This window comes from Microtus oregoni, unplaced genomic scaffold, assembly GCF_018167655.1.
Source record: "Microtus oregoni isolate MIOR12 unplaced genomic scaffold, Mior012 000038F_ref0000394, whole genome shotgun sequence".
NCBI classification, from domain to species: Eukaryota; Metazoa; Chordata; class Mammalia; order Rodentia; family Cricetidae; genus Microtus; species Microtus oregoni.
Genome location: NW_024543097.1, coordinates 12,396,688 through 12,410,298, shown reverse-complemented (window position 1 = coordinate 12,410,298; position 13,611 = coordinate 12,396,688). Strand labels below are relative to the sequence as shown.

Here is a 13,611-nt window from a genome sequence, read left to right as displayed (position 1 = left end):
CTCACTCTGTAGACTAGGCTGGCCTCGAACTCACAGAAATCTGCCTGTGTCTGCCTCTGAGTATCAGGATTAAAGAAAGGTGTGCACTATTTTCCCACCGAGTTATTTTTAATATTTGCCTGAGGGCATGTGTGGTCAAGAAAGGGAAGTTGAGTTTCATGCAGACACTTGGAAAGGTCTGACTGGTTGTTTGTCCTGGCTGTTGTTGGAGCTTCCGCCCCAGTGACCATGGGTGACTCTGACTTCCACCTCTTAAGTGTTGTTGCTGAAAGGCTGTGAGAAGGTCACTGACGACCTTACTATTGGTTCCTGAGGAATCCGTGCCCCAGGTGATTTAGAAAAGAAGTTATTCCATATCTAAAAAATAACTGTTCCATATGTGTTTCTGTGTTTCAAAGGAACATAGTTAGGTATATTAGCTATGTATTGTCTGTCTGTCTGTCTACCTATCTTATCTACTTACCTATCTACCTAACTATCTCCCTTCTCTCTCTCTCTCTCTCTCTCTCTCTCTCTCGCTGTCTCTCTCTCCCTCCCTGTCTGTCTGTCTATCTATCTATCTTATCTATCACATATCTATCTACCTATCCACCTACCTATCAGTCAGTCTGTCTGTCTATCTATCATTCTGGCAAAACTTACTGTTCAGGGAAGCTTAGAACTTGCAGGGCTTTACATCATGCGTGGGGTGATGTCATACATCTTAACCTGAAAAACAAAAAAAAAAGTAATTTGAAGATGCTTTGCTTAAAAATTGGCATGTTTCAGGTTGTTTAGAATTACCAGTTGGCAAGAAATTATTGAATAGTTTTATGTATTTACAGAAGCTAGCAAAGAATATAGAAAATATCCTGTGTATAAGGAAATTATATTTTGATTTAGTACAGTTGGCAAGAAATTATTGAGTAGTTTTATATGTTTGCAACAGCTAGGACAGAATATAGAAAATATCCTGTGTATAAGGAAATTGTATTTTGATTTAATACAATATAGACACAACCAAACACAGGATTCTGAACTATGTAAAATAAGCTGCCTAATAGCTGGTGTTAGGAAAGGCACTATGTCCTTTTCTTGGTCAGAAGAAGAAAGTTGGAGGCTGTTACTACCACTTTTGGGACTCATGACGGGCCATATGCCTGCGTCAATATCAGTGACCATTGTCCTGTGTCACACTTGGGGGTATAGTGTATTGACTCTTGCAGGGTATATAGCACAGGAACATGGGTTTTTGAATAGTGTAAAGTTTTGCCAAAGAAGTAGTTAAAACTGGTTAGGTCTTCTCTAATAGGCTTGAGTATGTGGCTGCTTGAAAGATATTTTCAAATTAGGTGGAGTTTGTATGTGTGTTTTATTCTTTTTTTTTTTTATTGAGAAAAGGAAAAAAAAGTATCCGCCTCCTCCCAGCTTCCCATTTCCCTCCCCCTCTTCCCACCCTTCTCCCCCTCCCCCAAACTCCTCTCCCTCTCCCTCTCCAGTCCAAAGAGCAGTCAGGGTTCCCTGCCCTGTGGAAAGTCCAAGGTCCCCCCCCCTCTGTCCATGTCTAGGAAGGTGAACATCCAAACTGGCTAGGCTCCCACAAAGCCAGAACATGAAGTAGGGTCAAAACCCCGTGCCATTGTCCTTGGCTTCTCATCAGCCCTCATTGTTCGCCATGTTCAGAGAGTCCAGTTTTATCCCATGCCTTTTCAGTCACAGTCCAGCTGGCCTTGGTGAGCTCCCAATAGATCAGCCCCATTGTCTTGGTGGGTGGGTGCACCCCTCGTGGTCCTGACTTCCTTGCTCATGTTCTCCCTCCTTCTGCTCCTCATTGGGACCTTGGGAGCTCAGTCCAGTGCTCCAGTGTGGGTCTCTGTCTCTATCTCCATCCATCACCAGATGAAGGTTCTATGGTGATATGCAAGATATTCGTCAGTATTGCTATAGGATAGGGTCATTTCAGGTTCCCTATCCTCCGCTGCCCAAGGGACTAACTGGGGACATCACCATGGGCTCCTGGGAGCCACTCTAGGGTCAAGTCTCTTGCCAACTCTAAGGTGGATCCCTTAACTAAGAATTGTGGTTCCGTGCTCCCCTGTCCAACCTTCCTTTATCCCAATCCTCCTGTTTCCCCAAGTTCCCCCTCTCCTTCCCTTCTCACTTTTCTCTCCCCATCTCCCCTTACCCCCATCCCACCCCACCCCCAAGATCCCAATTTTTTCCCCGGCAATTTTGTCTACTTCCCATAGGCAAGAGGATAACTATATGTTTTTCCTTGGGTTCACCTTCTTATTTAGCTTCTTTAGGTTCACCAATTGTAGTCTCCGTGACCCTTATTTATGGCTAGAAGCCAATTATGAGTGAGTACATCCCATGTTCCTCTTTTTGGGTCTGGGATACCTCACTCAGGATAGTGTTTTCTATTTCCATCCATTTGCATGCAAAATTTGAGAAGTCATTGTTTTTTACCGCAGCGCAGTACTCTAGTGTGTATATATTCCATACTTTCTTCATAATGAAGCAATTGTTTTCATTGTTAAAAATATGTGTTGATTGCTTTGTCTTTATTAAAGAAGCAATACCCATTGTTGAAACTGGAAATGCATACATGCATAAAAGGAGGGGCTGTTAACGAGTAGAGTCATTCTCTCTAACCTCTAACCCACCTGGAGGTCTGCTTCTGACTGTTCAGGGCAGCACTAACATGGAGGGCTTAACCAAAACACAATCCTCTCTCAGTAGCTCCTACTTAGTTTCTATACTGTTTTGGCTTGCTTTGATTTTTGAATTGGAAATTCCCCTTTCCTGTCTACCCTTTGTGATGGAAAATGCCACTGACTCATTGCTGGGGACCAGCAGGAGACATTTCATGAACTTTCCAGTGTTCTACTTTCTCTCCTGCTGCAGGGAACTGGCCTCTGGCCAGGGCTTCCTTCTCCTCTGCCCACTCTTTCTTCTTTTTTCCTTTAGCTCTCACTATTCCTTGTCTCACCTAGCCTCTCTGGCTGATGGAGCTGTCACAGTGTGTCCCTAGGAACAGATGTAGCAGAAGCTGGCAGCCTGGGGTGGACAAGGTCGTGGTTTTGCATGAGCCAGCTGTAACTTTTACTTTTGCTCAGGTTGTAGCCTCCATGTCAGCAATCGCTGGTTCATCGGGGACTTTTCTATTTCAGTTCCAGCAGATAGAAGAGTTGACTGAGGGTGAGCCTCAGATCTTCCTTCAGCTGTGGCTGGGAAATGCTTCTGGGATAGAAAAGTGACTGCTGATCTAGGGCACAGCTTGCATTACCTAGATTTTGTATAAAGTAATGGCATTTGAATAGTTCTAGGGAGAAACAGTTTTGTGAACAGAAATATGTTGGCTTTTTATTTTAGATCTTGGATCCGTCACAGATATTTTGTGCCACATGATGCCCTTCTACAGCTATGACATCCCTCACACCTGTGGACCTGACCCTAAAATATGCTGCCAGTTTGATTTTAAACGGCTTCCTGGAGGCAGATATGGTTGTCCCTGGGGAGTCCCACCAGAAGCAATATCTCCTGGAAATGTGCAAAGCAGGTATAAAAATACATGGTTTGTGAGACACCAAGAACACTGTGGCTACTCTGAATTGTTGAAGGATTGAATAAATGGGTGTTGGCAGCCAGCATTATCCTCATTCAAACCAGATCTAAAGCAACTTCAAAATGCTAGCACCTCGACTATACCTTTAGGGGTTATAATTTAATGGCAAGTGAACAATGGTGGATCAATATACAATGGCTAGCCTATAATATGCTGTTATTACCATCTCCTTTATACTCATTATAAAAGCTTTCTACTGGGTTTGATTGATTTCATATACTTCTGTTGATAATAAGACTTTTGGTCCCCATTGTACAAATTGGTAAGAAAAGTAACTCACCTGCAAAAACACATTTATTGGAATGGAGCACATGAAGAGTATAATTATCTCTTACCTTAATAATGATTTCAATAATGGTGAGTATGCACAGCTCAGTTGAATACACGGCTTTGCATCTTTCTGATGTTTTTGACTTATAGAAGTCGTAAATTAGAATTATTTATGTTTAAATACATGTGAACAAAAGTCGCAAGGATGGTCTGATTCTTCAGCGAAAGTGTAGTGGTGAAGGGAATGTCTCAAGTTACTTAGAGTTTCTCACTTTGGCTCTTACAAAACTCAGTTCTTACACTTAAAGTGAGAGGGGTGTGATATATTATATACACCTACATATATATATATACACACACATATATATGTATATATATATATATATCAGAAATAGAGGTTTGAATTTGAGAGAGAGCAAGGGGGAGGTTATATGGGGATGGTTGAGTAACTTTAAATAAATTTATATCGTAGTGCATAAACACGCAGATCACTCAAACGCACACACATGCACACGCAGATCACTCACACGCAAACACGCACACGCAGATCACTCACGACGCACACACATGCACATGCAGATCACTCACACGCACACACACACAGATCACTCACACGCACACACATGCACATGCAGATCACTCACACGCACACACACGCAGATCACTCAAACGTACACACATGCACACACTGATCACTCACACACACATGCACACACTGATCACTCACACGCACACACACGCACATGCAGATCACTCACACATGCACACACAGATCACTCAAATGCACACACATGCACACACAGATCACTCACACGCACACACACACACAGATCACTCACACGCACACACACGCACACACTGATCACTCACACGCACACACACACACAGATCACTCACACGCACACACATGCACACACTGATCACTCACATGCACACACACAGATCACTCACACGCGCACACACACACAGATCACTCACACGCACACACATGCACACACTGATCACTCACATGCACACACACACAGATCACTCAAACGTACACACATGCACACGCAGATCAATGATTAAATAAACAGAAGTCAGGACTTTTAAGAGAGAGCAAGGGGGAGGTTACATGGGAAAGAGTGGAGGGAGGAAAAGAAAGGGGGAAATTACATGTTTATGTTTTGATTTCAAAAATTGAAACAATCTTTTTAAAATGTTTGTGAGGAGGAAAGTGATACTGGGCCATTTGACCTTGATGGTTTTTCATCAGGGACACACACCAGCGTGAGCCCCTCATTGTATCATCAGGGACACACGCCAGTGTGAGCCCCTCATTGTATCAGACCTCTGCCGGCCTTCTCGAGTGTGTGAGGCTGTGTTTCATCAGCTTCTCACTTTGCACTGGTTGTGACACTGACCGTGCCTAGGGTACCTCTAGGAGAGGTTGTCCAGGCATTTGAGAGCAAGCTTGGCTCTATTTATCAGCGGCTATAGTGAAGAGGAGAGTGGCCATGAGTGATGTTGCCTGTCTACTTAGCAAGCAGTTGTATGTACAGGTGTTCACAGCCTCTCAGGTTAGCCAGGTGTTTCAGTTGGTGAAGACCCCTTTAGTCTTTTGGTGCTACTGAAGGTGCCTGTTGGAGGAAGTGTGTTATTAGAGACAAAACACATTTTGTGTAATTGTATTGCTATGCAACCTTTCAGAGATTGTTCCTCAGAAATATATCGCCTACCGAGTGCAGTGATTCTCAAGTTGCTTCAGGCTCCTCAGGGATGTGAGAGAATGATCTGCACTATACTTGTGTAGAGTTTTAAAAACTTTTGAAATGTGAGCTGCTGGTTGTTTAATATCTGTATACCATCTTATTTTTTTTTAAAAATTGTCATAAGAATAAGTCAAATATAGGTATTCCAGGTAACTTAGTGACATTTTTCTCCCTGTTCAGTAGCTAAAGAGAATTAGATTTAATTGTGGTAGACAGGTGCCATCTTTTGATAATTTTGGTTCATTGGCTTCCTCTAATTTTCAAAAGAGGAAATAAACTCCATCATTTTAATTTTTGCCCTTTCATTGTATTTTGAATTGCTTCTTTTCATTGAATATCAGATAACCTTAGAATTAGGGATTTAGTTGACATTTGTTAGCATAGACTAAGTCAGGAACAAATAGTAGCTACATGCCTTCAGATGTGGGTGCTGGCCAGTTAGCTGTTCATCCATCCATCTCTTGATGGATGGTAAGGTAGTAGCTGGTTTTTCTTAGCTGGGCTCACAGGTTATGAAGGATGTCAAAGGTAAAGGCATGGCAATGTTTGCACTGCCTTTTGTCTCTGTTATAAGCCATGTATATTTAAGCTATGTCTCATCTATTAGTCTACTATTTTTTTTTTCTAAATTTTGGCTACGTCGGGAGTGTAATTGGGTGCTCATTCTTGGTACATGTTTTTTATCTGTTGTTATATTTTCTTTTTATTCCTTTTTCTGGGGAGGAAGTTCTGCTTATATGTGGTTAATCTCATTGCTCATATGCATTTGAATTTATAAATAATAATCTAAAAGTATTTTTAGGAAATGTGAAATGTTATGTACTTGGTAAAAAGGATTAAAACCTGACCAAACGCTAATCTCAGAAAATTAAGAATCATGTGCTCACTATGGTTACAAACTTAAGCTTAGAAAACTAAGAATCATGTGATAACTGTGCGTTATATTCTACTTATCAAGCTGCTATGTGATTGCTGAAATTTTATTTGCAAAGCAGTCTCAGAGACTATAAATTTCAGACAGTCCGTATGGGACTCTAAGTTTAATTAAATGTTATTTTTCATAAAATGCTCCTTATTGATGTTCTTTGAGGTACTCTCATAAGTTTTCTATTGGGAATTGGAATTTACTTTTGGATAATCTTTGAAGTGAAAATTGGAATACCAGACAAGAAAAAATCCTTGTCATTTAAACACTAGTTTCCTCAGCTTTGGCTTTCTGTACACGGCATGATTCTGGGCTCATCTGCTTATTTAATTTCATCTCATGAGCCTCTCTTCCTGTTTTCTCAATGCTGCCCCAACTCAGCATCCTCAAAAGGCATGACTCCAGAATGCTGGATCTGAAGTGTAAAGGCTGTTGAAGTCAGCACATTGTGTTTGGTTGGCTTAGAGGGTCATGGTTCAAAGTCCAAGAGGGCGGGAACAAGAAGAGCAAGTTCAGCTCCCAAGCAGAACCTGTTACTGATAGAAAGGGCCTGGTGACAGTGATGGGACTGTTGGTGGCAGGGGTGCAGGGATGGGTATCCCTTTGGAAAAGAAAATATAAAGTTCTATAAAATATTATGGGTTATGATTTATACCTTTTAATCTTTTTCAAAGTTTGCGTACTTCTGTGTTTTGCCAGACTATTAGAATTTTTTTTAATTAAGTTAGAAAGTGGAATATTTAAGTAGAGCCAAGTTCAGTATTGATATGTAGTTAAGAAACCTTGTATCTTCCTACATGAGATTGTTTTAATGTGTGGGCTGTCGGCTCTCTAATGCTGTGGTAAGGAAGGGGGTTGATTCTAGGATATTACCTTCTCTGTTCGCTGTAATTTTTCAAAGGGATATCTATTGGAAAACTATATGGTTTCCCTACAATCAGAATTTGTGGCCATTTAAAATAGACACTAAGTGATGGGGAAAGTCTGTCTTAGACCTATTTTTTTTAAATTAATGATACTTTTCCATTATAATATGTCCTTGAATCCCTAAGTTATCTTCTTACAGAGCTATGGTGTCAGCTTTTCCTGATACACTTTTTCATGGTTTCCCCTTTTCTTTCACAGGGCTCAAATGCTACTAGATCAGTACCGGAAAAAGTCTAAACTTTTCCGTACTAAAGTTCTCCTGGCTCCTCTGGGAGACGATTTCCGGTTCAGTGAATACACAGAGTGGGATCTGCAGTACAGGAATTACGAGCAACTATTTAATTACATGAACTCTCAACCCAATCTTAATGTGAAGGTAACAAGGGGTTCTTGATGATGTCTTTGAAGTTGAGCCTCCATCTTTTATTTAAATGAGGCCCCAGCACAGCATCCAGCATCTCTGTTCTACTTATGTCCCTGGCACTTGCTTTCACACATAATAGAAATTTACCATACCCTGTGGTTCCATTCCCAAAAGTCTTCCTTTCTCCCTACGTGAGGACATTCAGTGCTTGGGGGTTAGAGAGAGAATGTGTACCTACTAAGTCACGGTTTCTCTTTTGGGGTGTCTGCCTTGCTTACAGCCCGGGAAGCTTATTGTTTTCTTCTGGCGGTCTCATCCTTGTGATTTGGTGATGTGACTGGCTGTTACGAATGTCATGAGTTTTATCAATATCTTGTGTTCAGAGAACAGTACACTTGGATTTTTCCTAAGTGAGAGATCTTGAAAAATAATTATTTGCTTGTGATTTTTTTTTTACTGTTTTTTGTTTGTTTGCTTGTTTGTTTTTTTTACTTGTGGGCAATTTAAAATGTTCTGGAAAGAGCAGAGGTTACCTACCTTCTCTTCAACGCCATAGCTCAGTTGGCAGCGCTTGTCAGGTCAGGGCTGCCCTTGTTTCGGATGCGTCCTCCTGCATCCTTTGGGAACAAAACTCATCCACAACATCTTTAGAATGCATCTCTGAGTGGTAAGAATTCTGCATAAAGCTGTAATAATAGTATCACTATCATACCAGAAATTAGCTATGATCTAGCGACGTGACTATGGATAGACTGGAATTTCCTCAGTCCTTACTGAGACCAGTTTCAGTCTGACACATATATTGCATGTGGTCAGCAAAGTCTTGTTTCAGATGCATCTTAGAAACCATGTGTGGGGAAGTTCACCCCTGGATATGTTTGCATAGTCATACGTGCACCTACAGCACAGTAGGCCTGTGGGAGGAAGTGCAGGCTCCTTGTGGAAAGTTTGAAAAGTTAGTAGTGGATCATAGTTTGTGTGGTAACAATTTAAGTTCATGACGTAAACCTCTATAATGCCAAGTAAGTTCATTTCTTTTTATGTGGCTTGGTGCTTGACCTGCATGCATGTCTGTGTGAGGGTGTCAGGTCCCCTGGAGCTAGAGTTACAAGGAGTCGTCAGCTGCCATGTATATGCAGGGTCTTGAACCTGGGTCCTCTAGAAGAGCAGCCAGTGCTCTCCAAACACAGAGCTACCTCCCCAGTCCTCAATTTAAAAAAAATAAAATAAAAATAAAAAAAATTATCCCAAATATTTATAATTAAATTTTTGCAAGGGTATGAAGTTGAGAAAAGAAAATGTATTTAAGGAAGTCTGTATCCTCACAAGTGAAGCACATCCATGATCAGGGAAGGGTATGTGAAGATCTAGATTAAATGCATCATTTTTATTTTAATATTTTGGTTTATTTTGTATGCATGAATGTGGAGGCCACAGGTTCACATTGAGTGCCTTCTTTGATCAGTCCTCACCTTATTATTTGAGGCAGAATCTCTCACTAAACCTGGAGTTTACATATGTGAGAGCAGTCTGACCAGTGAGTTCCAGTGGCTCACCTGTCTCCATCTCCCTGCTGTGGCTTTGTAGGTGCATATCACCGCTCATGGCTTTCTTATGCGGGTGCTGGGGATCCAGACTCTGGTCCTCATGCTTTCTGGCCAGTGCTTTATCCGCTGAGCCCCGTGAATGCATCTTATGTGAGAATGATTTCTAGTCTAATTTCCTATTTGACCTTAAGTAATTAGGTCATAATTTTGTTATTTTCCCTTTTCTTCTCTTGTATGCTCATTAAAGCAAGTTTGAAAATAATTTAGTGACATATACAAAAAATTGTATAGAGTGTAATTATGCAGAGAAGTTTTTTTTATTATTATTATTTTTGTGCAGCAGACTCCTTTGTATGCATCATCCAGCCTCAGGCTTAGGACATCACACCCAAAAGCAGCTCTCAGGGCCCCTCCTACTTATCGCCAGCTGCTGCAGAAACACCCTCGAGTTCTCACTCCATCCCTCGTTCTTGAGTTTCAGGAAGGGAATCGCAGGTGTCTGCCTGCTTTCTTTTAGATGGTGTTTTGAGTCTCAACCACCCTCTTCATTCCTTTTTAAAAACTGATTTTTTTTTATATTTTTGAGATTATAATTGCATCATCTTCCTTTTCCTCCCTTCACCCCTCCTATATACTCATCCTTGCTCTCTTTTGAATTTATGAACTTTTTCTATCAATTGTTGGTGTGTGTGTGTGTGTGTGTGTGTGTGTGTATACATATATACATCCTTAAATGTAACCTGCTCGGTCTGTATATTGTTACTTGCTTGTATGTTTTCAGGGCTGACCGTTGGTATAGGTATTGAAAGACTGGTCCCGCTCAGCATTCCTTCCCTGCCTGTAGCTCTTTGTGTAGGTTGAGGCCTCATGCTCTTTTCCCTGTCTTCTTTGCATGTCTGCTGCTGGTCCTTGTTCAGCTCGCGTTCAGGCAGTCGTGTTGATGAGACTTCATTGGTCCTAACAGACACATGCTACCACCACCAGCTTGCTAAACCACAGAATACCTAACTACTTTCTAAGTATTTGTCCCTATGTCCACAGAGAAGTGCGGCCCTTGCCCCTCAAGGAGAATTCTCTTCATTCTGCTGGTATGCTGTGCTGTGTCCAGCATCTCTGGTATCCATTTAGTGTTTATCACTACTTTAAACATTTCTACTAATTTTTGATATTTAGGTTGTTTTCAGTTTCTCTTTAATACAAATAAAACTGCTCGAGCATGTCCAGTGAGCTTTGGCTACCATGTGAATTCATATGGGTGTGAAATGGGTCCCTTGTCATTTGGTAGGCACACCAGGGCACTTCAGTGCTTCAGCTGCTGTTTCTTATGGAGTGGCTTGCTCCACAGCCTCAAGCAGACTTTGAATTTCCAGAATTGGTTTTTCTTGCAGTTTTGTCCTTTTTTTTTAAACATTGTTTAGTTTTATATTATGCTTATAGATGCATGCATATTATATGGATGTTGCATGTATGTCTGTGTACTACATGAATGAAGTGCTCAAGGAGGCCAGTAGAGAGTGTTGAGGCCCCTGGACCCAGAGTTACAGAAGGTGCTGGGAACCGAACCCAAGTCCTGTAGAAGGGCGGCCAGTGTTCTGATCACCGAGCTGTCTCTCCACAGCCCACCTCCCAGTTGTATCCTTCTAAATGATGCGTTAGGCTTTCTGTCAGTGTGGCAGATGCCAAAGAGAAACACCTTAAACACAGGGAGGATTTCTCATGGCTCACAGTTCCAGACACCTTAAGGTTCCTTGTCTCTTTGTTTCTGCCCTTGTGAGGCAGCTGCACATCATGGAGGGAGGGCACAGAAGAGGAATGCTGAGGGTCCCAGTTCTGCTTTGAAGAGCACATCCAGTGAGCTGCTTCCTCTCCATAGGTCCCACCTCCTAAAGAGTCCCTTACTCCTACTGTGCCAGCAATAAGAACCCTATTGGGGAACTCAGAACCAAGCTAGAGTGATAGACTTGGTCGCTTATTTTCCCTTTCCCTGGGCGTAAGTCAGATGCTATTGTGTCTTCTTTTCTTTTAGTGTGTGGTATTGCACTATATAATGGATTTCCCTGTGGTGTTTTCATACACATATGTCAGGTGTTGAGTTCATGCTATCCATGTTAATCCCTTCTCCTTTCTCATGAGAGTCTCTTTCTACTCTTGATAACCCTCTTTCTAGTTCCATTTTTCCCCTTTAAAGTCCACATATGAGAGAAAACCTTATGCTTGTTTTTATTACTTTCTGAGTTAGAATGATTTCATTTTTCGGGATGATCTCCAGGTCCACCCATTTTACTGTATCCAGTATAGTCCTTGTTGGTGATATTCTTTCCTCTTCCTTTCTCTCGGTTGAGTAATAATTCATTGTGTGCATGTGCCACATCCTCTTTTCCATTCATCCACTGAGAGCCATCTAGGCGGAATCCCTAGCATGGCTATGGCAGATGGTACCGCAACAAACATACGCTTACAGGTTTCTGCATTGGACAGTGCCTTATTCCTCCAGGTTAAGCTCAGTGTGTTTCCTATTTAGATCCACAGTCACATCTGGAATAGGGTGCAGTGACTGCTGTGGAGCTGGGATCAAGGTAGACTTATGCCTGTGACAGCGGCGGTCAACATTCCCAGTGCTGTGACCCTTTAATACAGTTCCTCATGTTGTGGAGACCCCAGCCATAATATGATTTGTTGCTACTTCATAACTGTAATTTTGCTGCTGTTATGAACAATAACATAAATATCTGTGTTTTCCGATGGTCTCAGAGACCCCTAAAAGAGTTGTTCGACCCCCCCAAAAGGGGTCATGACCCACAGGTTAAGAACCACTGGCCTGTGAGGATACACAGGACATAGTCTTTTATATATATAAAATCTAGGTAAACTCTCTAATTTCTGAATAAAACAAAAACAAAACAAAACCAAAAAGCCCAAAACGTTGGTCTCTTGTGTGGATTGCATTGTATATGTGGTTCTGGATGAGCGCAGCTCACTTTTTGGTATTATGAATTTCATATATTCTGTGTATGAAATACCATTGGCCATTGTAGTTATTTAACCTTACATCTAGTAGCCTCGTAGTAAGTGTATTTATTGACTCTAGCTGTGTGTGGATTTTAGCTGCTTGCCGAGGGGTTGTCAGAGCCCCTTCATCAGGGTGAGCCCCTCCTCCAGTGTTCCTCGTTTTCACTGTTTCTTACGTTTTCTGTGAGCAGATGCTGAGTTGTGTGTCCTCTGCTAGGTCTTGGTGTCTCCTCAGTGACTGGACAAGAGCCTCTTTGGAGTGTGGTGGGTGCACAGCCCTCCCCACGTGCTCCACTCTCCCAGTGTTTGTCCCTCCCATCTTACTCTGTCTCTTCAGGCCTTTTCTGGTCCTCGGCACCAACCGTGCCATTCTTGTCACTCTCGCTGCTTACTTACGCTCAGTTCAGAGGATGTCACTTTGTAAATGGCCTCTCCATTCCCTCGCAAGAACTGAGGTCAGAAGTATGATCTGTGAGATGCCTTGTGGCCGAACATGTTTCCAGATTTCTGGAGCATTCTGCACCCTTCAGATATTTACTGCTGTTCTGTCCACCTCTAGCTGAACTACTCTTTGAATCCTTTAGCACTTTGAACCTTCAATGGTTTGGGGGTCTATAGACTTGTAGATCTAAGTAGTTCTTTAAACTGTTTAGGTAGGCATATTTTCTCTTAGTTAAATTTGGGCTGTGGTGCAAGTCAAAGAAGGAATCAGTGGCACCCTCCACCTCCACGTTGTACTCGTGAGTGTACCCGAGTCAGTGGCATCCTTCACTCCCCATTCATGAGTGCAACCTCACTTGTGCCAACTTGGAAACTCTTCCTAAATACTTATTAATATTTCCTTTCTGCATAAGAAGTAATCACTTTCAGATACACGTGAATAATTAAAACACACCTCTTTTACACTTCCTTTCCTAGATTCAGTTTGGAACTTTATCTGACTATTTTGATGCACTGGAAAAAGCAGCTGAGAAGAGTGCCCAGTCCCTGTTCCCTGCCCTGAGTGGAGACTTCTTCACTTACGCTGACCGAGACGATCATTACTGGAGTGGCTACTTCACATCCAGACCTTTCTACAAACGCATGGATAGGACCATGGAATCGCGTCTCCGGTACTAGGCCTTGAGATAACGCCATTTGTTCATCATTTTAGCCATCATAGCATTGTAGCAGTTGTGCATGCGTCCTGTATGGGCTGCTACATTTTAATA

General features: G+C 42.0%; 1 protein-coding gene across 2 annotated transcripts in view; it reads left to right on the top strand.

Annotated features, from left to right (window-relative positions):
- Man2a1 (mannosidase alpha class 2A member 1) overlaps positions 1 to 13,611 on the top strand; it is a 170,133-nt gene that overhangs the window by 66,258 nt on the left and 90,264 nt on the right. For both annotated transcript variants that reach the window (XM_041631797.1, XM_041631796.1), the window contains exons 7-9: positions 3,355 to 3,541; positions 7,679 to 7,856; positions 13,319 to 13,512. In XM_041631797.1, coding sequence (XP_041487731.1) covers positions 3,355 to 3,541; positions 7,679 to 7,856; positions 13,319 to 13,512 — 559 coding nt within the window. The remainder of the gene's footprint in view (positions 1 to 3,354; positions 3,542 to 7,678; positions 7,857 to 13,318; positions 13,513 to 13,611) is intronic.